General features: G+C 44.1%; 1 protein-coding gene across 1 annotated transcript; it reads right to left on the bottom strand.

The window, feature by feature from the left end:
• Positions 1–1,477: 1,477 nt before the first annotated feature.
• Positions 1,478–25,212, bottom strand: LOC130124840 (solute carrier family 23 member 1-like). Its single transcript, XM_056294188.1, is given in 13 exon segments — positions 1,478–1,838; positions 3,371–3,466; positions 3,741–3,849; positions 3,990–4,154; positions 5,928–5,992; positions 5,995–6,180; positions 6,703–6,859; positions 7,096–7,216; positions 7,566–7,747; positions 7,986–8,145; positions 21,115–21,272; positions 21,607–21,753; positions 25,012–25,212. Coding segments are annotated over 13 exon segments (2,013 nt in total). The 3' UTR covers positions 1,478–1,572.
• Positions 25,213–26,735: the final 1,523 nt, after the last annotated feature.

Here is a 26,735-nt window from a genome sequence, read left to right as displayed (position 1 = left end):
CCAGATAAAAAACGGATACAAAGAGGCGGAAGAGTGGAATGAAACAGAAAGAGCAAGGACGGAGAAGTTTTGTTATTTCCTTCGGGCGTTTATCAGTTAAGCCTTCTCTATATAAGCTGGAGCGAGTCACTGAACATGCGCGCACGGGCACACGCGCGCACACACTCTCACGTGTGGACATGTCCCAGCATATCCATTGAACTGCAAAATTTTTACAATTACTAAATCATGTCTGTGATGCATAAGTGATGTTACACACATACACATTTATACATTTGATGTTAGAGTCATTGTGAAATTGTAACATTAATGACAGCATGATCTTTAATTATTATTATTATTATTATTTTGCCGTGTTTAGTTTGGCATCTTTCCCACCGTGCATCAGTTTGACGTCCGGTTTAGCGGATACGTTGCTCTGCATAGCGAGGTGAAAGGGGGGAAAAATTAACCAAATTGTCTCTTTTCTTCAACAAAGAAGCACCTAAGATACTGCACATATTGTTAAGTTATGCTTCACCTAAAGAAAAAGGAGCATACAATAAATCCTATCAAAATTATTTTTTTTGTTACGTGCATGCGCGTTTATATGTTAATGTGTGAGCACAGCGCATGTGCACCTTTTCAAACAAATGCACACACACACACACACACACACACACACACACACACACTAAACTCAGCGACAGCTTGGGTTTATGGGCGGGTGTCTGGATCAGTACAGAGATTGGGCTGTGTGATGATGAATTTACCCAGAGGACCCGTTTAATTTCCTTTGAAAGAGAAGAATAAAGAGATACTGCATATTGATTCCAGTTGGCCGTCTCTGTCTGCGACCTTCAGCGGCTCACCATAATATTTCCAAGCAGCGGTAGAGCAAAGAGCCACACTGTGATCCGTCCCTGTTTTAATAAGAGAATTTGAAAGATCTGTGTCACAGGTACATTCAGCCTCAGATAGCTCTTTTTTGGTCTAAAGATAGGTTAACTTAGGTGAAAATAAATGTAGTTCACACATCAACATTAAACCAAAATGCGTGCTATAGAAAACAGTTGCACAAAAGCCTATACTCTTAGCATCACATTCTCTTCAACCGATCACACCTTAAAATCAAACCAAATGTACCGAAACATTAAAAAAGTTGTACAATACAGTGCTTAGAGCATCAGTGGTTCAATTATACATGCTGGGCACGTATAAAAATTAAAATCCAACTCAAAGGTTGACGTGCTTTAGCTGACATTCTTTCCCAGAGGAACTTACATTGAGTACAACAGAAAAATACGTTTCGGTTCCTAAACCACTACAGCATGACAAGAAACCAGAAACAGGGAGTGCGAGTGCCAGATCCACAATACGCAATTTCTGCAATGACTCAAGTTTGTTCTCTCTTCTGCATCCCTTGTGCAAAACCCCTGTGGCCTGCCAGAGTAATAAAAAATACCTTGCTTCCAACTGAACAAATTTAAAACCTCACTCATGTATTCAGTGAAGCATAATGTGGCTAGTGTTAGCAAGTGAGCTTTACCGACTTCACTGGCTACCGTTAACCCCCCTGAAGCGCTCACAAGGTCAGTTTGTGGGTGATCTCTGTGCCTCCTGGGCTGGCCACTTGGATGGCTGCTCGCTCTGCGGGGGCTCAGCATCCTCCTCGGATGTCGTGCTCTGGCGACTGCGTCCGTTCCAAGGGCAGAGAGGGATGTGGCGGACCCAGCCGTAAGAGGAGAGGCAAGAGCTGATGCCAAACGGGAGGTCATACACGCTCTCGCTCGCCGTGCTACCGGGGCCTGTGGGATGGGCTTCTTCCCAGGCGAAGATGCCGCGCTCAGGCTTAGTTCCTGATAAACAAACAGCGATGATGTTACCAGTGGGTGGAAACTACAGGGCCCTGGTACACACACACCATGTAATCCATTCCTGTCAAATTAAGACACCGATGACTAGGTCCACTGATGAGGTGGTCCAATAGAACAGCAATTAGAGCCACTGTGTGTGTGTGTGTGTGTGTGTGTGTGTGTGTGTGTGTGAGAAAGTGTACTTTTGAAATAGCCGTGGTCAGTTCTGACCGCTGAGTCATGTGATGTGGCTGCAACCTGGATCAGCGAAATAGGACTCGCATGCTTGACTTAACTAAATACTAAAAAATGCAACCACTCTTGACACAGTTAACATCTTGGGTGTATAGGTTCTGATGCAGACTCTTCCATCAAAATGTTAACCATGCCGTAATGAATGCAAGTTGGAGTGTTTGATTCAGTGTGATTCCTGTTTCTCTGATTCAGGTTGGATTTCTTTGACTGAGCACCTGAAGGACGTTTGTTTTTTTTTGTGTTTTTTTTTTGTGTGTGGTGTGCATCTTCGGGAGACTACAAGTTTGTATAATACCTGCTTCACACATGTGACTGCTTGAAGTGGGGGGGGGGGTTGAACCTGAGTTAAAGCAGTTGATATTTTAGTAATTATTGGAAAATGTATTTTAATAGTTTGGTCTGCCATATCTGCTTGTTTTTATTTTTTTGGATCTTTTCCCCCCTTTTTCTTCCCAATTGTATCCAGCCAATTACCCCACTCTTCTGAGCTGTCCTGATCTCTGCTCCACCCCCTCTGCCGATCCGGGGAGGACTGCAGACTACCACATGCCTCCTCCGATACATGTGGAGTTGCCAGCTGCTTCTTTTCACCTGACAGTGAGGAGTTTCACCAGGGGGACGTAGCGTGTGGGAGGATCACCCTATTCCCCCCAGTTACATTACATTACTGTCATTTAGCTGATGCTTTTATCCAAAGCGACTTACAATAAGTTCCCTCTCCCCCGAACAGGCGCCCCGACTGACCAGAGGAGGTGCTAGTGCAGTGACCAGGACACATACCCATATCCGGCTTCCCACCTGCAGACACAGCCAATTGTGTCTGCAGGGACGCCCGACCAAGCCGGAGGTAACACGGGGATTCGAGCTGCCCATCCCCGTGTTGGTAGGCAACAGAGCAGATCACTACACCACCCAGGTGCCCCCATATCTGCTTGTTATAGTTAGCCACAACACCTTTGTGTCTTCTTCAGACTCACCATGGCCTGCCTTAGTCTTACACATTTGGCTACTTTGGTAAATTCCTACCTGATAGTAACTATTAAAATGAGTGACTACAAAAGTCCTCAAGATTTGGATATTCATTGATTAGCGGTCATCTCAAATACACTGCAGATAGAAGGTATCAAAATGGACATTCTTTGCACACATATTTTCAGCACTGTAGCTTTAATTTGATGAAATCCATCACTATCATCTTCATCACCACCACCACCACCAATAATATCCCATGATTCCATAATTTTGCATTATTTCCTGATACGGATTGAAGTTGAGCTTACCAGGAATAGTGTTGTCCAAGAAAAAGCCACAGAATCCGCCTACAAATACGTTGGTCATCAAAAATACTTTCAACACCTGGTCCACCTCCACTATACCTGAATAAGACACGCCATAGGACAAAAATCACTCCAGTATGAAGGTACCTATGGGTGTAGTCAACCAATGCAATGCTTGTCATGTACCAGTTTGTGTCTATCCTAAATTGGTTCCTAACACTGAATTCCATTGTCTTCCATTTAGTTACATTTCCTAAAATATTCTTCTTATTATTCTTCTTATTCTTATTCTTATTTAGCATTACATGTTAAATCAATAGTGGCTGTGATACATAGCCAACTAATTTTGTTGAAATTTCGTTTCCTTGTCTACCTGTAGATAGAAAATCAGGATTTTTCTCCATCCAGTTTGGGATGACAAATGCAGCGAACATGGAGAAGCCAAAAATGAAGAGATTCCTTGAAGAGTTCATATCTACAAACTGGGAAACCAGATGGGTGAGTGCACCTCACAAGTAAAACCATCACAATGCAAATATTTGGAAAAGAGGAGGATCTCAAAGTCAGCCAGCGTCCCTTACACTCTAATAAATGTCGAATTAAATCTCGTTTAACTGTTTACCTGCAGATTAGAAATACCAGCAGCAGCAATGATCCCAAACATGACCAAGAACATCCATCCAATCACAGGGGTAGGAATGGTAATGAAGATGGCTCCAATTTTACCCAGCACCCCCATCAGGATCATGAGAGCCCCACACGTGACTAACACTATTCGACTGCCGACCTGCAGCCAAACAAAAAGCGCATGAATTTGATCTTTCTCACAATCAATCAATCAATCAATCAATCAATCAATCAATCAATCAATCAATCAATCAATCAATCACTACTTTATCTATACAATACATTTTGTACATGATGCAGTGCACTTTACATTCTGTTAAAGTGCAGGAATCAGGAATCAGGAACACTATTTGTCATTTCATGTACATGTGTACATGAAATGAAACGAAATTTCATTTCCCCCAGCCCACAGCAGCGCAACACAAAGACAAAGCACATATCTGAAAACTACAAGAACACATATATCAAACTACAAAAAAAAAGAAAAAAGAAAAAAATATCACTGTCCAAGAGAACGAACGCCAGCCAGGATGACTGTTGGAACTGCCGGTCTGCATGGGCTAGCAGTTAGCTTAGCCTGCCCCGCTTCCATGTCCTGTCAGACTGCCCTCGGTGTTTACTTATCGGGCGCAACTCCAGGCAGGGCCGTGGTCCCCGGGCCCACCAGATGCAGCAGACAGGGCTCCTCCACCCAATCCAATGCCAGCTATCCCAGCCCAACCCCCCCACCCCCATACACACACAGACACACTCCACACGGCGATACCAAAAACACAGTCAACGCTAGGCGAGGCCACCACCAGACCACCTTCGGTGTTATTAGAACTGTCAGTCTGTATGGGCCAGCAGTTAGCTTAGCCTGTCCCGCTTCCGCATCCTTTCAGACCGCCCTTGGTGTCAGAGCCATGGTCCCTGGGCTCACAGGATACAGCAGACCAAGCTCTCCCAGCCTATCCAGCACCAGCTCTCCCAGCCATCAAACGAAGACATGGACAGACGTGGACAAAGACACTGCATGGACGGTACTGGGCGAAGCCGCCGCAAATGTAAGTTCGCGCCGCCATCTTCTCATACCGGTACTGGGTGAGGCTGCTGCAAATGTGAATTTGCGCTGCCATCTTCCCACCATAAAAAGTAGGTAATGATAAAAGAAGAAAATAGAAAGATAAAGCAGAAAAAATAAAGAAAATAAAATAAAGAAAATGAATAAGAAAAACGAAATAAAATAAAACAGAAGCCGTAATTAATACACAGCGGATTACAACAGCAGATTAGCAGATCTGACGGCTCGGTCAGGAACATATTTATGCAGTGTATCATTTATGCAGACAAGAAAAAGTCATTAAAAGAATTTTAAATGAAGAATTTTGAAAAAAATTGGTTTTAGCTCTAATTGAGAGCCAGCGAAGAGATTTCAGAACAGGTAATGTGATTTTTTTTTTTCTTTGTTCCTGTTCCTACGCTAGCAGAGGTGTTAAGGTCCACTTGTGGTTTTCTTTGGCAATCCTGACAGCAATGCACTACAATAGTCAAGTGCGTAACAAATGCTTGGACCAATTTCTCACTATTAAATGGGGAGAGGAAATTCTTAACTTCTGAGATATATATTCACTGATAAATACTGTTTTATTTATATTCTATACATGCAATTGGAAACTCAGATCTGAATCCATGATGACACCTTTTGGCTTGGTATATAACATGTTATGATGAAGCCAATTATCACACATGTCACATACCAAGCTAAAATACCCAGTGGGTACACCCGTTAATGGTTTGTATGAAAACTTGTATAGGTTGTTAAACACTGCATAAACATTCATTATAGATGTAGTTTTATTGCCTCTACTCTGCTGTTCCACTTTAAGATGAATTATTTTTAAATGCTTGCTGGTCCATAACATGTGATATGCTGGACACCACTGTATCTTACCTTGGTGATACCCAGAGCGCCCACATTCTCACTGAATGAAGTGGTGCCGTTGCCTGTGCCCAAGGCCCTGCCAACAGACAACCAATCCCCTCCATTGTAATCCCCCGGTTGATGGCATGCTTGGGAGGAGGAGGGGCCCCTGACAGCCTTGCACAGGCATGGTAGTCCCCGACAGACTCTATTATGGAGGAACATATACCAGCCATGATGCCAAGCACCCCTGCCAGGCTCAAAGTTGGCATGCCCCACTGACCTGAATGTGGAGTCAAAATGTTAGTTACTGCTTACAGGTACAAAGTACTGTATGTCCTTGCTCTTTTGATCCTGGTGAGAAGAGAAAGTATTTGTAACTGTGTCATCTGAACAGATGTTAGCTACATAGGAGAAAATACATTTTCACAAATGTAAATGGAAGTAATATGAGATGCCATTTAGGCCATGAATCATACTTGCTCTCATACACACCATTATACTCTTACATACAACATCATACACTCACACACACTATCAGTGTCTCTCACATACACCACTATATCCTCTATTGTAGTGTGTGTGTGTGTGTGTGTGTGTGTGTGTGTGTGTGTGTGTGTGTGTGTGTGTGCAAGCGAGAGAGAGAGAGAGAGAGAGAGAGAGAGAGAGAGAGAGAGAGAGAGAGAGAGAGAGAGAGAGAGAGAGAGAGAGAGAGAGAGAGAGAGAATGATGATGTGTGTGAGAGCAAGTATGACTTACAGCCTAAACGGCCTCTTATAGATAACTGTCATTTTCCTGAACTTACCAGGGTAAGGAAAGGTGAACCAGGAAGCATGTCCCACCACATCTCCCTTCAGATCAGTACGGGCCAGGTAGCCATATTGGTCTGGATCAGATGGCAGCACATCATAGATGGTCAGGAGATAGCAAACCAGCCATGGGATAGTTATACCCAGGAGAACCTAATCAACATCTAAAATTAGTTTGATACTAGTATCCCCGGTCATCACCAAGCTATTAAAAAGTATGGACTACAACAGATGCTTGTAAATATTACCAGCAATGATGAAAAATGGGGCGGTGTAACTTTGGCATATAGATCTGTACATCTCTTGTTTATATTTTAGGTATTTAAGTGGCAACAATTTAGCAGGGTCACTTTGTCTCACTGCATTTTTTCCATATTCAGAAAATGTACAGGAAATTTCTGGAAAATGTAGACTTTTGAAGCATGCAGTCTCTTGTCCTTGTTGTATGCCGGGACCAGGACTGGCACATGGTTGAGGTACTGAGAGAACAGGATGATCAGCCCTGCGGTTCTGTGTGCAGAAGAAGAAATGTCTTGAGCAGTGTTTCAACTCTTGATGCAAATTAGAGACAAACCACATCCACCAAAATAGTGAACGTAGAAAGGGACGGGCCGCTGACAGCCCTATCCACTCTTATGGAAGATGTGGCTTGTCACATCATGTCCAAAAGAAGTAGTTTTTCCAATGTGGACAGGCCGAATTTGGTTTTGAATCCAGATTCCATTCTAATACTTCTAGAGGGCATAAGTCAGTACTAGCATTGCATCTAGATAAGACCTGTTTACACTAAGAACAGTTTTTTTTATCCTTTTAATGGTGCAAAGTAGGCATACACCATGGAAAAAGAGAGGGTACCCACAGAGCAGATATGCCCCAATGGTTTCCAGCCTTGGTTCCAGCTGTGTTATAGACAGAAAAGCCTATAAGAGAGATGGTTGGGGCGATGGTAAGGGGACCAATGAAGCGCATTAGAAAGCCAATGAGCCCAGTGACACCGACCAGTATCTGTAAGAGAGATCCTACCATGATGGAGCCCTGCAGCTATGATGGGAAGGGACACAAAAAACCAAGATCATTAGCGTTAACATCACAACAATATCCCTGTTTACCGTCATAGTATTTGCCGACACCATAGAACTGAACAGGGCTGGTTTCTACCCGTAACTGAAGGTGTAAGTCGCTGAATAAATAATGACTTCTATAGCGGTGAGGTGGTCCGTCTTTGTCGAACTTTCCATTGTCAAGGGGTTCGGTTTGAACAGTGTTTGTGTGGACTTACAGTTCGCATACGGGTCTGCCACACCTCTATAAAGACGGGTGAGGAGGTGTTGACCAGACTAGCATTCTGAGTCCAAGCTGGACATTTCCACTCTGGCATGGATAACATGGCCATGCAGGGGGCAAGTAAAACAAATGTCCCACCTTGAAGGATGGGAAGCCTGTGTGAGAGAAAGAGAAAGCAACAAAATCATCGGCAAATCGTTTTCATGCAAAAGAATTTTTTGCATTACAATTCTACGACTAGAAAAAGAGAAAATGACAGACATCCCAGCTAGGCAGCCAAAGTGTCTTGATGCATGCTCAATAATCCAGGTAAGGAAATCACAGCACGGGTCACAGCAATTTGCATATGAAACCGATCGTTGGTTTGGTAGTAAAGCAGCTGTGCTGTTTATAAGGCTGGGGATACCTGCAGTCAGTTGAGACTGAAGAGGTCACTTAGATGAGTGATGAAACGTTTCTCCCAATAAACGTTGTGTCCAGATGAACTGATTCAACTTTCTGTGACAGCCAAAGGATTGCAAGTTCACAACATTTCACGTATCTGTAGCAGGAGTGGCCACAATATAATTTAGATTTAATTAAATGCTGTCGCTGTAAGTTTGGGGCACCACCTACAACATAGGAAAATAAGATAAACCAAATTAATCAGTTTCAGATCTGAAGTTGTAAATCCCCGATACAGGGATTTCTGTCTTTGCTTTAGAGAAACACACATGCAACAACATGCAATAATACTAGAAACATTTATTAATGGCTAAATGTCTACAAACAAAGGAATAAATGAGGCAATGATAATATACGCATAAATAGAAATCAGGGCCGTGCAAGTAGCGTACTGGTCTATTCCGTTGCCTACCAAGACGGGGATCGCCAGTTCGAATCCCCTTGTTACCGCCAGCTTGGTCAAGCGTCCCTACAGACACAATTGGCCATGTCTGCAGGTGGGGAGCTGGATTTGGGTATGTTTCCTGGTCGCTGCACTAGCGCCTCCTCCGGTCAGTCGGGGTGCCTGTTTGGGGGGAGGGGTAACTGGGGGGAATAGCGTGATCCTCCCACATGCTACGTCTCCCTGGCAAAACTCCTCACTGTCAGGTGAAAAGAAGCGGCTGGCGACTCCACCTGTATCGGAGGAGGCATGTGGTAGTCTGCAGCCCTCCCCGGATCGGCAGAGGGGGTGGAGCAGCGACCAGGACGGCGCGGAAGAGTGGGATAATTGGCCAAGAATAATTGGGGAGAAAAAGGGGGAAATAAACAAACAAACGAACAAACAAATAAATAAATGGAAATCAGAATCAAGTAGATGAATGAAACGACCCTTTCAAATGGCAAAATATAAGTTATCCCTTATTTTGGGGATGGTGTAGAGTAGTATGTGATTTTTAGAACTACCAGAGAAGGCAGGATGCTATGAAATGATTAAGATCTCTCTAAGGCTTAAAATTAAGCTTTTGGATTACTGTCTTGATGCATGCTCAATAATCCAGGTAAGAAAATCAAAGAAGGTTGAATCAGTTCATCTGGATACAACTTTTATTGACAGATATGTTTCATCCCTCAACTCGTAAGTGACATTTTCAGTCTAAACTGATTGCAGGTATTACCACCCCTGCAACTGTATTGTTCATAAGGGGTGGGGATACCTGCAGTCAGTTAAGACTGAAGATGTCATTAGTTGAGTGATGAAACGTATCTGTCAATAAACGTATCCAGGTGAATTGAATCAACCCTCTTTGATTTTGGATTACTATTCGACATCAACTCTTATCAAAGACAGCAAATGTGAGCCTACTTTGGATGAAACGTCAATGCAGAGATGATTCAGTTCAGCTGGAGGCCGAGCTGTGGTCAGCACATGCTTAGTCACGACTTCTGTGCGAGGATGCACCCACAGGGAAGCTGAGGTTGCCCAGCAATGGTGTCAAGCTGCGGCGAGTTCCCAGCTGCAGTCCCACTACCAGTTGTAGGCAGCGGCTCCTGGGCAGAAGCTGCCTGGAGCTATTCTTGGCAACAGTCAGAATTGTAGGCAATGCAGTTTTTGCTGGCTCCTGGTTCGTGTGGGCGAAAGTCAAATAGTAATCTGCTACACTGACTTTCACCGATTTGACTCGGTTGAAATAATCTGAAAGTAATTTGGTTGGCCGGACGATAATAGTTCCAACAATTATCACACACGAGGCTCTCTTTGTAGTACAAAATTATCAAAACTTGGCTTGCTCAGTTTGAAAAGAGATACAAAACCGAGGCTTATTTCAAAATAAAGTTAAGATGCGCGCAACTTGGTGAGAGGAAAAAAACAAATGCAAGAATTCTAAGTATAAGAGTAGAAAAATAGAAAGAGCGGAAAAACTTTGGAAACTTGAAAAACTGAAAAGAACAAAAACAAAAAAATGGAGGAAAAAGACTTACAATAACAACGAAAAGATGTAAAAACTCATGAATAAAAGACTCAAGAATAATAGAAAAAAAAGAAGATGAGAATAAAAGGACAGGCCATCTTTCATCAGCCCTTTGGCCTGGGAGTGTCAGAGGTGGGATGAAGGACTTTGATGCTGGGATCGAGAGCCACCTCCTCATGATCTTGGAGAGAGAATTATTTAATTTAGGCTATACATGCAAATATCACATACCCAGTTTAACACCATGCTCAATCAATAGTGATTCTAAACATGGAAAGTATTTTACAATGTCAAAGGTTGAACCAGTTCATCTGGATACGTTTATTGGCAGATATATTTCATCACTCACTGATGAAACGTATCTGTCAATAAACGTATCCAGATGAACTGATTCAACTTTCTTTGATTTTTTTACCTGGATTATTGATCATGCATCAAGATATATTGCAATATATTGCATAAAATACCAAGCGAACAATGATTAAACAGTAATCATTCCATTAAATACTCATCCAAAATGATATTCCTAACTAATAAACTAGCAAGATGAGTTCCTATACTATTAGTAGATGAACAGAAGTTCACACTAACAACTCACTGATATGATGAAAATGCAATCTCATGAGATGACTAACTGAATAACATTGTAGGGACTGGTGCTGCCCGTGGACTACAATGCCGATAACTCCCTGCTCAACCTCACAGGTGATTTCCACCTGCCGTCTTGCCTTACACTCAGTGGCGCCCCAAGAAATTTTTCATTGGGGTGGCCAAATGGGGCCACTGAAAATCTTGGGGTGGCACACCAAAACCAAAAGCCATGACTGAATTCAGGAATTCTATTCTGCTGTTGCAGTATACTGTATAGGCTAGTTGAAAACTGTCAATATGAGAGTTAAGGAATTGCATTTTGAAATACTTTGGTTTCTTCTTTTTTTACAGTTAATGTTACTAAATATCTGATGTGCATAAACTAATACTGGTACAGTTAACATGAGTTCCACAACAATTCTGTTTTAATGTGTTATGTATCTGTATATATTGTAACGTGTTAGACGATTCATTGTTATATTGTATACGTGTGACGCAGTGATGGATGATCAAACGCGGCTGGCTGCCTGGCTATGCATTTGTTATTTTCTTTGACATGGATTATTATGAAAAATAAACATTAATTGATTTAAATGAATAGCACCTAATGTAAAATATCAGGTAGAAGCATATTCTGCATAATCAGAAGCATATTCTGCATATGCGACTCGTGGCTGGGGGGGCCAGCGGGGGGGCCAGGGATAATATCAGGGTGGCCGTGGCCACCCCTGGCCACCCCTTGGGGGCGCCACTGATTACACTGTAATATTGGTTAAAGTAATATTGTATCCGGTAATGCAATTTTGCCCTTCAAAGGCGGTGGAAGCGAAATTTGCTCTCTCTCATGTCGAACCGTCCACACCACACATTTATCCTCTCCTGCAGAACAAGAACAAAGAACCATGTGTCTTCACATTACTGCTGGCCCCGGTTCTATTGGAAGATAACCTAGTCTTGTTCATCCACAAACCAGCTGTGATTATTGGTTTACCTTTCCTACAAGCCACACAGTTTCCACAGAAAGACAAGGCGACTGGGTCCCTTTTCATTTCTTAAATGTCGACGCAATTGCAACTTCGACCCCTTCGAGATCATCAGACGATGGACAGAGCATTGAGGATTTTCAGCTGATGAGCTGCTGAAAGATGAGAGATTTTGTTTTCCCATGGAGCCGTGCTTCGACACCAGACAACCAGGAAAATAAACTTTTCCTGAACCTGGGCCCTAGCTTCAACCCTGGACAACAAAGGATGCACCTGATTGCCACGGAATAGTGATCTCAAATAAGGCTGGTATCTGGGCATAGTTAGTCTTAGTGGTGTAGTTTCAAGATTTAGCTTTAGTAGTTTAGCGGCAGAGTTAGTTTTAGTAGTTGGACTAATTGCCTCACGTGAGAAAAGTGTTGTTATTTGAAATCATCCGGGATCTAGATATACAGTGATTCACATAGGAAGTATTAACCGTTAGTGTTAACCGATCACTAGTTTTAAATGTTTTTCCCTTTAATTTTCTTGTTTTCTTGACAAAATCAAACATGGAAAGAGAGTTCAAGGTCAGAGCAAGGGTAAAAACAAGGTCAAGAATGTAACCACAGTCATGCGTAGAGCCGGACACATGTTGAAAAAGGTTAAAAGATTTGGTAATACTTAAAAAGTTGGTTGCAAGAGAACCTGAGAGGTTGTCGATATGCACATTAAAATCACCAGCCACAACAATTCTCATATTTGAGGTTGTATGTATAAAGAGCAGACTGACAGTGTTAGACACGTTTTGGTGGTCTATTGTTAATTATGACAGAGATAGGATGGACTGGGAGAGGACCAGGCTCAGCCAGAGAAATAGAGGGCTGTATACTGTCAGAGGGAGAGCTAGAGGGACACATAATAGATACAGAGTTTGACACATGATCTCTGCATGCAGCTAAACATCTGGTTGAAAAAGCTATACAATGGATGAATTTATAGTATGTCAGTTGCTTAACCCCCTTGCTGTTTGGGTACATACTGTCTTTTTTTGTAAAAGTCCCTTCTATGCCAGAATGAGTCAAAGTAGTTAATGAAACCATGGCCTATAGCAGTATAGAAATTCATTAGCCAGCAATGCAGACTGAAGAGGCAGCTAAAGCGCTCTGACCCCTTACCTAGGGATGTCATGGGGCCAGACAGGATACAGTTTTTGCCCAGGCTCTCTAAAGTTAGAGTGAGGGACTAAAAGTCAGACTGTAACATTAATGATTGCCTTGACATGACATCATTGGTTCCAGTGAGCATGATAACAGTGTGGACAGTTGGATGATAATCAAGTGTGGCTGGAATGTGCATAGAGGCATCAGAAAATTTTACATCCAGAGAAACAGTAAGTTATGCTACCAGGAAGCTTAATGAACCAGGACTCGCCAATCACAAGGATTTCAGGTTGACCATTGAGGCATCCTCCATCATAGGTGTGTGTATGTGTGTGTATGTGTGTGTGTGTGTGTGTGAGAGAGAGAGAGAGAGAGAGAGAGAGAGAGAGAGAGAGAGAGAGAGAGCGAGAGAATGAGATTTGAATTGATCAATTCAAGTCATTGTCCAAATGAAAGAACATTAGGTGCATATTACATCGCTGTTAGGCTCACTTTCAGTTGCAAGCAGCCCTTAACTCTTTGACACCCTGTCAGAAGCCCTCTGCTGGATCCTGTCTAACAACAATAAGATTCCATTCCTTGTTTATTGCTTGGACAATTTCCTCATCATTTCCCCTCCCTCATTACCACCCGCTTCCAGTCTGGTCACTCTGAATTCAGTTTTCTCTGACCTCGGGGTTCCACTGTCTGCTGAGAAAAGACAGGGCCCATCCACATCACTCAAGTTCCTCAGAATCATCTTTGACACAAATCTGCTTCAGGCGTCAATCCCAGTTGAAAAGTTCAACCAAATCAGCCTTCTGATCTCCAATTTCCTCCTTGCCCCGTGCCACACCAAACACCAACTTCTTTCCCTCCTAGGCCACCTCAACTTCGCCCTATGCATCAATCCCCAATGGTGAGCCTTTAGGTTTCACTTGCTGTCTATTGCTTCTTCTGTTCCATCACCTTTGACTTCCATTTCCCTGGACAGTCCAAGCTGTGCTGAACTCCATCTGTAGCTCAACCTTCTTGCTAATTGGAATGGAATCGCCTTCTTCTGCGATGACCAGTCAACTCACCCATATGACATCCCATCCATCTGTACACTGATGCCGCCCCTTCTTCCACTTTTGGGGGTTTCTACAATGGAAGATGATTCACAGCAGAATGATCTCCAGAGCTCGCAAATGAATGTAATGCTGCTTCCTCCTTTCTCTTTGAAATCTTCCCCATAATAGCCGCAGCTATTCTGTGGGACCATGAATGGTCCTATTAGTCCTTCTTTATATACTCAAACCTCACAGTTGTAGACATAACAAAGGATGCTCCAACTCCCCATCCATCATGCCGTTCATGCGCTGCCTAATCTGGCAGTCCATCACACACCAATATATTATCCGCGCAGCTCATGTTACCGGTCACTCCAACGCCATCGCTGACTCTCTTTCTTGTTTCATAAGTTCAGAAGCTTGGCCCCTCATGCAGATACCCTCCCAACACCGGTTCCTCTATATTCAGCATTGACATTCAAACTGTCCTAATATCCCTGATCATTGACTCCCAGAACTCCATTATCAACAGCCTACCATCCTCAACCCTGTCATCCCACTGGACAGCTTGGGAAAGTTTCCATTACTTTCACGACAAGTATAACATAACCTTCCCGTCTTTCGAGCTCATCACCTTGACTTTTTTCATTACCTTCGCCCATTCCATAATGGTTATTAAAACACACACCATCAAAGTTTATTTCAGTGCCATCAGCTTCTTCTCCAAACTCATAACCAGCAGTCCAGGCATGTCCTCCAGCCATCCTCGGATAACTTCACTACTCAAAGGACTCCTACATCAAGAGCCGGCTAAAACTCCTCACTGCCTTCTCTAAAGTTTGTAATTTGTGACATTGGGTTATACAAATAAAATTTACCCGACTTGACTCTTACTGCTGGTGTGCTGTCAGTCTGTATCACCACCATCCGCTCTGGATACGCCACTCCTCACATTGCTCGAACTCTAGAAGCCATGTTCATGCTTGCTTTTTTTTGTTGGTTTCCTCAGATGCCCCGAATTCACCACCTCAACCATTCACTTCAACTCATGCCACCATGCTTTCATTTCAGACTTATTTTTTAGATGACACGGGTATTCTACTTAAACCGAACAAAAACAAATCAATCCGCGGTCAGCTTACATCTATCTTTTACTTACTTCAAAGTCCAATCACTGCTGAAAACCATTCGAGACCCTGACAAACTACTTGTTATTTCAGAAATCTCACAGCATAACATTGATAGACCCTATTTTCATCACTGAATATGGACAAGTGGCTACTCAATTCTGGATCCACCATCACTTCCACCACATACTCTCCTTGTCTGGCATTTCTCCCGTTCATTACTATGGACACTCCTTCAGCCTCACACAACGGCAACCCAGAACACCTCATACAACACATGGGCCATTGATCCTCCCAAACGCAACATCCGTTCAGATCTCAAAGGTCTCAGATCTGCTGAATCTTATCTTGAGTAACTGGAGGTTTTGGGGTCTGTCGTTGCCTGGGTGCGACGGCCGATTCTCTACGAATCTTCCCCACAACACAGTCAGCAAGCGGAAGAACTACAAGAACTACGCACATCAATCATTTTTCTTTAATAAATAATGTAAAAGCATCTTGTTGATGGCGTGATCCTTGCTAACGAAATGAAGTTTATCTCGCAAGTTTTAGGAGCAGGACCACACCTCAACCGCGCCACTTCAGGCATTCATAAATATCCACCTAACCCTCTCCTCCCCTTCTGCTCTCGTATTCTGCGCCCCACCTTCCACCCGATTTCTCTCTCTTCCTCTCTTTCCTCTCCTTGGTAGGGTCCTAAGGTGGTCCATTGTTGCCTGTCTGTTACAGTGGATTCCCTACGAAGCTTCTTCAGAATGCAGTCAGCAAGCGGAAGAACTACACACATCAATCATTTTTCTTTAATACATAATTTAAACACAGCTTGTTGACGGTGTGGCCCTTGCTAGTGAAGATTAATGTTGAGCGAAAAATTGAGAATTGAGAGAAAAATTCTGAAAATCTTTGTATCCGAAGCTGCTATTCATTAACTTATAGGATAAGATACTTTATTGTCATTGTGCACACACAACGAAATTCCATTTGGTGACTCAGACCAGCAGCACTAGACAAGGTAAATGATTTTAAAAAAAGCAAGATAAAAACAAGGACAAACAACATTTAGTATAAACAAGTGAGGTAGCAAAAATAAGTGAGGTAGCAAAAATGATCACAAGACAAAAAAAGATAGCAGTGGCTTTTAAAGTTCAAAATAGTGGATGAGATTATTGCACATAGTTGTCCATATTGCACCGGCTTTAGTAGCAGTTAGTCCTCAGCAGCTATGGGCAGGTTTGTGTGTGAGGGTGGGCGGCGGGGGGTAATGGAGGCTACAGTGCTGGGGAAAAAGCTGTTCCTCAGCCTGTTAGTCCAGGTTTTGATGATGCAGTATCTTTTCCCCAATGGCAAGGGAACAAACAAGACAGTGACCTGGGTGTGTTGCATCTTTGCTGATGTTGCTGGCTTTCTTCTGTAGGCGGCCAGCATACACAGCATCCCAATCCAGGAGCACAGCTCCCACAATCCTCTGTGCTGTCTTTACCACCCACACCAAGTCCTTCCTATTATCTGCTGTGCAGCTGGCATACCACACCGTGACACATTGACAGAGGATGCTTTCTTTCTTTTTAAATTTATTTCTAGTTTTTCTCCTTATCCCACCCCATTAACCCAATGGCATATGGCCGGAACTCTTGTCGAATAACTCCCCTGGCTCACGTTTCCACAGGAAGGAGATAGTCGTAACATCAGCTTTCTTCAAACTCGTGTCGGCTGCTCTCGCTATTTTACACGCTGCAGCCTCGCATGGATTGCATCACCTTCAGGCCGCGAAGGAGGCGTAGGGAGAATGCTTTCAGTTGCTTGGCTGCAGGCGCCTGGGTGGGCCAGAGGGGTCGCTGGAGAACGACGAGTCCCCGAACACTACACCGATCTACACCCACTATCCCTCGGGTAAGGGTGGCCCAATGAATGCCTTACCCCATGGACGCTCTGGCCGTGACCGGTTACGGCGAGTCTGGGATACGAACCTCCCAGCCACATGACGAGCGGACTGCAAGAATGGCGGTTTATTCCGCTCGGCCACCAGAGCGGCTAGAGGATGCTTTCTATTGTGCTTCTGTAAAAGTTGACCAGCAGCTGAGAGGGGAGACCGGCTTGTTTAAGTTTTCTGAGGAAGAAAAGCCTCTGTTGTGCTTCCTTCACCAGGTGGGAGGTGAGTGACCATGTGAGTTCTTTGGTGATGTGGATTCCCAGGAATTTGATGTTATCCACAATATGCATCTCTTCACCATTTATGTGTAGTGGGGGTGGGGTGGTCTTCTTGGCTCTCCTCAAGTCCCAATGATCTCCTTTGTTTTACTGGTGTTCAGGACCAGGTTATTGTCTGAACACCACCCAGCCAGATGTTGGACCTCCTCTCTGTAGTGTGTCTCCTCGTTGTTGGTTATAAGTCCCACTATAGTGGTGTCATCAGCAAACTTCACTATAGTGTTGGAGGAGTGAATGGGGGTACAATCGTGGGTGAAAAGGGTGAAGAGGGCTGGACTGAGCACACAGCCCTGTGGCACACCTGTGTTCAGGATGAGGGTTGAAGATGTATGGTTACCTATCCTGACATTTTGTCATCTGGTAGTGAGAAAGTCCATAATCCATGAACAGAGTGAGGTGGTTAATCCTAGGTTGCTGAGTTTGTGTACCAGTTTATGGGGGATTATTGTATTGAAAGCAAAGCTGAAGTCAATGAAAAGCATCCTGACATATGTGTTTGGATGCTCCAGGTGGGACAGGGCTGTATGAAGTGTAACCAAGACTGCGTCCTCCGTAGATCTGTTCCTCCGATAGGCAAATTGGTGGCTGTCCAGATCTGTGGGGATGATGTCCTTGGTGTGACAGAGTATAATCCTCTAAAAGCACTTCATAATAACAGGGGTTAGGGCAACTGGGCGATAGTCACTGAGGCAGCTGACTGCTGTCTTCTAGGGTACAGGTACAATGGTGGTGGATTTAAGGCAGGTGGGGACTACAGCCTGTTGTAAGGAGAGGTTGAAGATGTCGGTGAACACCCCTGTTAGTTGGTCAGTGCCTGTCTTCAGTGTGCGGCCCGACACTCTGTCTGGTCCTGCCACTTTGGAGATATTGATTCTCCTCAGAGTGGACTTCACACCTGATGGTGCTGTAGGATGAGTGCATGCTCTTCCTTGGGCAGGGTCATTTGGGCCCTCACTCCACTGTTCTGCATTTCAGAGTGTGCAAAGAACTGATTAAGCGTGTCAGGGAGTGCGCTGTCATGGGTGATGTGTGGGGTGCTGCATTTGTAATCTGTTATGTTTTTAATACCTCTCCACATGCTCCAGGGGTTGTTGTTGAGTGTGAAGTGCCCCTCAATGCACTGCTTGTACCTCCGTTTAGCTTCTCTAATGCCCTTCTTCAAGTCTCTCCGGGCATTTTTGTAGGCCAGCATGTCACCTGTCCTGAAGGCAGCATCTCGAGCCCTGAGAAGAGACTGCACATTCCTGTCCAGCCATGGCTTCTGGTTCGGAAATACCTTGAGGGTTTTGGTGGTTAGTACTGTCTCAGTACAGAACTGAATGTAGGCCAGGACGGCTGAAGTGTGTTCCTCTAAGTCTGCTCCCTGTGTAAACACTTCCCAGTCTGTGCTTCCAAAGCAGTCCTGACGTCATGACGTGGCTTCCTTACTTTTAACAGTTGTCTTGTTCTGCAGATTAGAGGTTTTTAGGATGGAGTCATTACCAGTGAGATGTGGTCTGATAAGCCGGGGTGTGGCGATGGTGCAGCTTTGTACACTCCTGGGATGTTGGTGTAAACTTGGTCCAGAATGTTTTTGTCTCTGGTTGGGAAGTTGATATTCTTTTGGAGTTTGGGCAGCACTGTCTTTAGTTCTGAGTGGTTAAAGTCTCCTGCCACAGTCACAGTTCCCTCTGGATGTGCATGCAGCTGGTTGTTGATAGTGCTGTGCAGTTCCTCCAGTGCTATCTTAGCGTTAGCATGTGGTGATATGTAAACAGCTGTGATTAAGATGGCAGAAAACTCGCTCGGCATATAAAATGGCCTGCATTTCGCAGCCAGGTATTCTAAGTCCGGGGAGCAGTGTGTCCCAATAATGTTCGTAGCTGTACACTAGTCATTATTTATATGTAAATACACACTCCTCCCCCTTTGCTCTTACCGGAGGCTGCTGTCCTGTTCGCTCGGTAAACAGAGCGCCTCTCTAGTTCAATAGCCACGTCGGGAATGATGATGTCTAGCCAGGTCTCTGTGATGATCATCACACAGCTGTGCGACGTAATTCGCAGTCTTATTTCGTCCATTTTATTGACAAGTGAGCAGGAGTTGGCAAGAAAGAGACTCGGCAGGACTGGCCTGTGCGGGTTAGCCCTTAGCCTAGCTTGTAGGCTGCTCCTCTTAGCCCGCTTCTGCTTCTTTTCCCTGCACCGCCTCCAACACCTCTTTGGTGGAATATCCATAACTACTCCCCCGGGCTCTCCTGGACGCAGGCCCTCCGGTGGGATAGAGTCCAGGCTTTCAGTTGCGTAATCCTGATACCATCCTCTGGTGTTAAGGAATTCGGCTCGTTCATACTGTATTCAAGCCTCAAGCGCTCGAACAAGCAACCACAACACACACAAAAACACTGTTTCGCTGAGAGCACCGAGCTGCTGCGGCTGAGCGCGCCGCCATCTTGGCACAATCAAGGTGTTTTTTTCAGTTGATCTTTTTCATGCAGCAGAATTCTTCTCCTTTTTCGCCATTCCCCTATAGGCAATGCTGCATTTTTTTTATGATGGCTCTGCACAATAGATTTTTAAATGATCTGACTCTTAACCAAGTTTTGCAAACCCCTTAAATCAGGACACTGAGGTGTTGACCAAAAGTCTGGTTTGATCTCACTTACTGTCTCTCCACCTGCCAGACCTCACTACCACATATGTCCATAGACTCCTCTATTTCTATTTGTCTATTCTTTTCTTGCGGCACGTTGGCGCAGTGGTTAGCGCGGTCGCCTCACAGCAAGAAGGTTCTGGGTTCGAGCCCTGGGGTAGTCCAATCTTGGGGGTCATCCCGGGTCGTCCTCTGTGTGGAGTTTGCATGTTCTGCATGGGTTTCCTCCCACAGTCGAAAGACATGAAGGTCAGGTGAATCGGCCATACTAAATTGTCCTTAGGTGTGAATGTGTCTGTGTGATGGCCTGGTGACCTGTCCAGGGTGTCTCCCCGCCTGCCGCCCAATGACTGCTGGGATAAGCGGTTCGGATAATGGATGGATAGATGTTATTTTCTTTATAAATGTGAACTAAAATCACCATGAAGTTGAAATCTGCAATTTTGCTGATCTGTTCTTTCATCTGGCAGCGAGAACTACAAACAAGCTGTGGCAGCCATTATCGCCCAAGTGCCACCCGCTCAACAGTAAAATAGTTCTCACACTTGTAAAATTGTCCTCCTAGGACCAAAGCTAACACATGCTATTTAATGTATTATAAACTACATGGGAACACTTTTCTGCTGTAATATTGATTGTAGGATTGGTAGATTACCTGTCCAGCAGGAACATCGCCACATCTTCATCACATTTAACTCTTTTTTTCCTGTTTGAGTAGGAACGTGTTGGCTGCTGCGCCAGTGTTCATCTTACCCGGTCAAAAATTGTAACAGCGGTACATAGAGAGTGTCTCAAACTATGTTAAAGAGGCCAGTTAGTGTTATGTAACCTGACTCCATGATCCAGATGGATAAAATAAGTATTAATGGAGAACAAAAGAGGATTTAAGATTTAATGTTCTGCCAAATCACATGGGACTGTTCCCTACTCTGCATACTCTGATGAATGTGTTCATCCTTGTTATGTTACAGTTTTCTCTTGGCGTTGCCAAACAGGAACCGATGTGATGACTCACCTGATGCCAAAGGTGATCTGCAGAAGGGTGCAGATGCCAGAGGTGAAAAAGATCGTACTAATGAGGCGACTCTGGGTGAGACCATCATGTTGCAGACACAGCCCCTCAGACAGTATTAAAGGAATGGAGAGGATCCCTCCAAAAGCTGTCAGGTAATGCTATAAAAGAGAGTGAACAAGACAAGGACACGAGATAAGGAGATAAGCGGTGAGGAAAAAAGGAGGGAAAAGCATGTGGAAAGACAGGAGAAGAACAAAGATTAGAGGCTAGGTGAACAAGCAGCTGAACAGCAATCACACAACTAGAAATGGCAGCACGCAATTGGTAAAACCTTAGCTGCACTTCATGTTAAATCTTCTCATTTTGCAGAAAGACACGTGCCCGAACAAGACAAAGAAGAATTAAGCCTGACAGCATAACATTGTGCATTTAGAAGGACTTGCAAAGGTGATTATTCCAGGAGATCCACAATATTGCTAGGTTTACACCTACCTGAATGGAAAGGAGGATACAGAGATACCAGGGGGGGACGTCAGTTACACAGTAGGATATTTTATTTCTGTCACTCTCTGCTGAATCATTGGTGTCACAAATCCTCTTCCTTCTTCCCCTGGGGGGATCATTGACAGACTCATCCATCTGCAAACACATAAGTGGAAACATATATGTTGTGACCTCAGATTGTGCCAAAATGAGTAAAAATTACAGTCCTATTGATTTACAAAACAATAAAATTTTGGCAACACTTACATAGCCTTGAGACATTTCAGATACTTTCAAAGGACTCGAAAGCGTCCTGAGTCAAGCAGGGAAAATATATATTTATATAATCTGACTTTCACAACTCTCCCTATGTCATGAACATCCTTATTTTGGATTTTTTTTTCTCAAGGAACTTAATGACTGCAGCTTTGCAACACGGATTGGTTAAAACACGTGAGCACATTTCTTCAGCAGACAAGAAATGTGTTTCCTAATTTAGGTCAGTGTCATCCCTGGATTAGTGCTGCTGAATTGCAAAACGCTTTCCATCCCAACAGTTGATTAAAACTCTGCGGTTCGAGCCTTTATCACACCTGGAAATCACTGTCATACATTTTCTTTAGAAATGTTTATAGAATCTATGTAGGATAAAAGCTATCAGCCACTCACATTGAATGCATGGTTGTCTAGGCCGCTGCTTTCCCTCCTTGCAGCCATTGAAATTTTGGTCTTGTTGAGGGCTTGGTTTTGAGTCCTCCGGGGTGAATTTCTTTAACAAAGAGCTGAGGAGAGAAATGCAGACAAAGACAGACAGATGAAAGCCAAAGAAGATAAAGGACTTCACCTGCAGTTCAGTTTGAAACAAGTCCTGCCCATTTATATCCTGAACCTGGTTTCTGGTGTCATACACAATAAAGCCTAGTTAATTCTTAACAGTGAGGATGGCCCAGTGGAAGCACCCCCCTGCCCCCACACTACCAGCCAGCCAACACACATTTACCTCCCAAAGGACATTGTTGCTGGACGCCTTAACCATAACGGAGACATTTCTAATTCTACAATTCCATTTTATCCAGTTATCTTCCTTCTCTCCCTACTACAAAAGTCTTTTTTAAAATTTTTATAAATGTGTATTAAAGTAATGAGAAAACACACTTAAATTTTATGCAGTGGACTGAGCTTATTCAGGCAGGGTTTTCTCATGTTTCTCGCAATACACTGCAAGCAGGGCCATTTTGTTGCATGATGCTCATGACCCCTTGGAATATTTCACAATCTAAATCCCTTGAAGGACACACAACGAACATTGCGTAGAATAGAAAAGAGAACACTATACCCTGATTATATATTTAGATTAGATTAGATTAGATTGTTTTATTAGCCACACAACCAAGGCCGGTGGAATTTGTTTTTGGTATACATTATACTCTGCAGCACAATACATACACGGACAACAACAGACACTCCACACATTATCATGAACACAGTTACACAATAACAGAAACAAACACACCATACATAACAATTAGGTGAATGGTGGTATTTATGCCAATGGTGTGTGAGGAGGGGACTATGGGGAGGAATTCAGAGTCCTGATGGCTAGGGGGAAAAAAACAGTTTGTGAAGCGTTTAGTCTTAGTGGACAGTGACCTGTAGCGCCTCCCTGAGGGAAGGAGCTGGAATAGGTGATGAGCAGGATGTGAGGGGTCGGAGATGATCTTCTTTGCTTGCTTTACAGTCCGGTTAGTATGTAGAGATTCAACTGAGGGGAGTGGGTTGCCTATGATTTTGGACGCCTTGTTGACGATCCGCTGCAGTTTTTTCTGTGTTTGACTGTATGTGCCGCTGTACCATACTGTAATACTGTAATACTGTAATAGAAGATGTTATGAAGGATTCGATAATGGCAGAGTAAAACAGAACGAGCGGTTGATGTTTTATCCGGTATTCTTTAAGCTGCCTAAAAAAGTAAAGTCATTGCTGGGCTTCTGTGATGATGTGTTCCGTGTTAATTTTCCACTTCAGGTTATTGCTGAAGTATGTTCCAAGGAATTTAAAAGATTCGGTGGTGGTGATGGGGCCGCCGTTCATTTTTATGGGTGTTTTAGGATTCGGCATGCATCGGAAGTCAATAATGAGTCCTTAGGTTTTGGCTGTATTAAGCAGAAGGTTGTTGCTGTTAAAGTCAGTTAATGTCAGAAAAAAAATAATCTCAGGAAAAAACTTGCACATTAAATGGTAAACGGACTGCATTTATATAGCGCTTTTCTAGTCTACTGACCACTCAAAGTGCGTTACATTGTATGCCTCACATTCATTCACCCATTCACACACACATTCATACACTGATGGTGGAGGCTGTCATGCAAGGGGCCAACCTGCTCATCAGTAGCAGTTCAGCTCGTAGTGTCTTGCTCAAAGACACTTGTACACAATCTGCAGGAGCCGGGGATCAAACCAGTGACCTTCCAACTGACCTTTCGCAAAGTACCGCCCCAGAATGGTGCTTGTCCAATCCTACCTTAGCAACGGTCCGTCAAGCTTTCAAACACACAACAAAATGCTGAAACGGTGTGCCTATGGGATCTGCAAATCGGATACTAGATATGTGAAAAGTTTGGAGGGGGTGTAATTCTCTTTCCCTTCCCGAAACCCAGAACACAAGAAGCGAAATGTCGGCAATAGATTTCTCAGTATAGCAGACCCCTCGTTACCCCATGACCCCATGGCCAGCTTAATCCATCCAAAATCAACAAAAATACCTGTCTGCTCCAAGCTAAGCCTGCTACTAGCTATTATTGATAGCTAATACAGCTAACGTATTATTACTGTTACTTTTACCCACACAATGCGCTGATTTCTTCCTTCATGTTTTGGTGTTTTCCGGCTACTTCCTGGATAGTTCTGAAATGCTTGATGGGTATAGCAACAGTAACTAAGGGGGGCGGGACTTTGCGAAAGGTCAATTAGCAGATGACCTGCTCTATGCCCTGAGCCATGCCACCCCAACATTACTGAAAATAAACATGGAATCTTTTCTCCCCTGACATAACCAGCGAAGGGAGTGGAAACTATGAATAAAGAACGAGTTTGTGTTCTCTGTGAAAACCATTATATGAGCATTGTACAGATTCTGACTCCAATCTACACTATCACCACTATCATTTAGCTGCTCATAAAAGACAGCATATTGGCCCATAGTCATGCTGTTGCTGTTTGTTTTCACGTGCTCTTGCCTGTTTCCTCGGGGTTGCTAGCCAAGACATGGTTTTCCTGAGGCCAAGACTTCACATAACACACATTCACATTTGCCTGAAGCCACATTTGCATTCTGCAGTGGAGAGGACAAGTGTGTTGACTGCTTGTAGGCAGAGGCTTTAGCTCCTTTGGAGGCCTACTTCTTTCCCCGCTGACTTTGACTGCGTCAATGCATTCCCTCATGCCTCTCTGTGGCTCTCGACTCTCGAGCTTGAAGAAAGTGCAGAGCTCCGGCACTTCTGCTTCAGCATAGTATCTCTCCCCACACTCGTCTGGCCAATTGAAAGGCTGCAGGGTTTTGATATCAGCGAGGAACTGCTGATATTTGTCGCGCAGCTTGCCTGGTTGACACCCCATTCTTCGCTCTGGACTTCCAGCCAGGGTATTAAAAAAAGAGCCCCTGGTTAATTGCACCGTCATGCCTCATATTTGTTTGTTTTAGTGCAACTGTTTTAAAGATATTTAACTCCGCTGCCTGCTGTGCCTCCTGTGTCTTTGGACCCAGAGAGGCAGCCTTGGATTTCAGGACCTGAATCCGTTGACCGAGTGATTTATCTTCCCTCTGAAGTGTCATACTTCTGTCTTGCAGGGAGAGGGAGAAATCAGACAGTTCTTCCAATACATCAAACATGATGTGGTACTAGTGGAGTGTGGTTCAGCCTCAGCTGCAAGTGGAAGGAGAGGGGGCGTGGGTCGTAGGAGAGCTGATGTGCGAGGTGTGCCAACTAACTAACTGCTCTTTATATTCCACAGTGAGGCAGGGTACTGGAACTGACACACTGACACTGACAAACACGACGAAAAGCAGGACAGAGAGAAAGGAGTCTTCGGAGAACCGGACAGTGCAGAGCGCGCAATAGAAATTTTAAACTGTAACGGTGTAAGAGTAAATGGTTCATTAAGGCAGCATGTGTGTCCACCAAAACTGTGTCATCCTTCATCTCAAACCTGCATGGCAACAGCTTTGCCACACGAGTCCTAGGTTGAGCACAAAGGTTGGACTACAGAGCCGATGCCATAAACCATGAAACTTATCCCTTTCTGTAGAGGTTCGGTTTGGGTCCACAGATGCTTCAGCTTTCACAGTTCTGTAGCTGGAAGGTACCCATCTTGTGCTCAAAATTCACCCCATGTTTTTTTTTTTATTCCCTTCCCCCCTTTTTTCTCCCCAATTGTATTCGGCCAATTACTCCACTCCTCTGAGCCATCCCGGTCACTGCCCCTCCCCCTCTACCGAGCTGTGGAGGGCTGGAGACTGCCACATGCCTCCTCCGATACATGTGGAGTCACCAGCAGCTTCTTTTCACCTGACAGTGAGGAGTTTCACCAGGGGGACGTAGCGTGTGGGAGGATCACGCTGTTCTCCCCAGTTCCCCCTCCCCACCGAACAGGCATCCTGACCGACCAGAGGAGGCACTAGTGCAGTGACCAGGACACATACCCACATCCGGCTTCCCACCTGCAGACACGGCCAATTGTGTCTGTAGGGACGCCCGACCAAAAAGATGAGCTTTAACAAACGTGTGTGCTCTCTGACTGCTCCTAAATCAAATCAAATCAAATCAATTTTATTTGTATAGCCCAATATCACAAATTACAAATTTGCCTCAGTGGGCTTAACAGCAACACAACATCCTGTCCTTAGACCCTCTCATCGGATAAGCGACGACTCCCTAAAAATCCCCTTTAACAGGGAGAAAAGATAGGAAGAGACCTCAGGGAGAGCAACAGAGGAGGGATCTCTCTCCCAAGACGGACAACGTGCAATGGATGTTGTGTTTACGCAATTTAAACAATACAACATTGAAAGAGGATAACACAATTATGATGGACTTATAACATTTATGAAGAATATGATGCGCAGGATGCCAAGCTACAGG

This window comes from Lampris incognitus, chromosome 15, assembly GCF_029633865.1.
Source record: "Lampris incognitus isolate fLamInc1 chromosome 15, fLamInc1.hap2, whole genome shotgun sequence".
NCBI lineage: Eukaryota > Metazoa > Chordata > Actinopteri > Lampriformes > Lampridae > Lampris > Lampris incognitus.
This window is presented reverse-complemented; position numbering and strand designations above follow the sequence as displayed.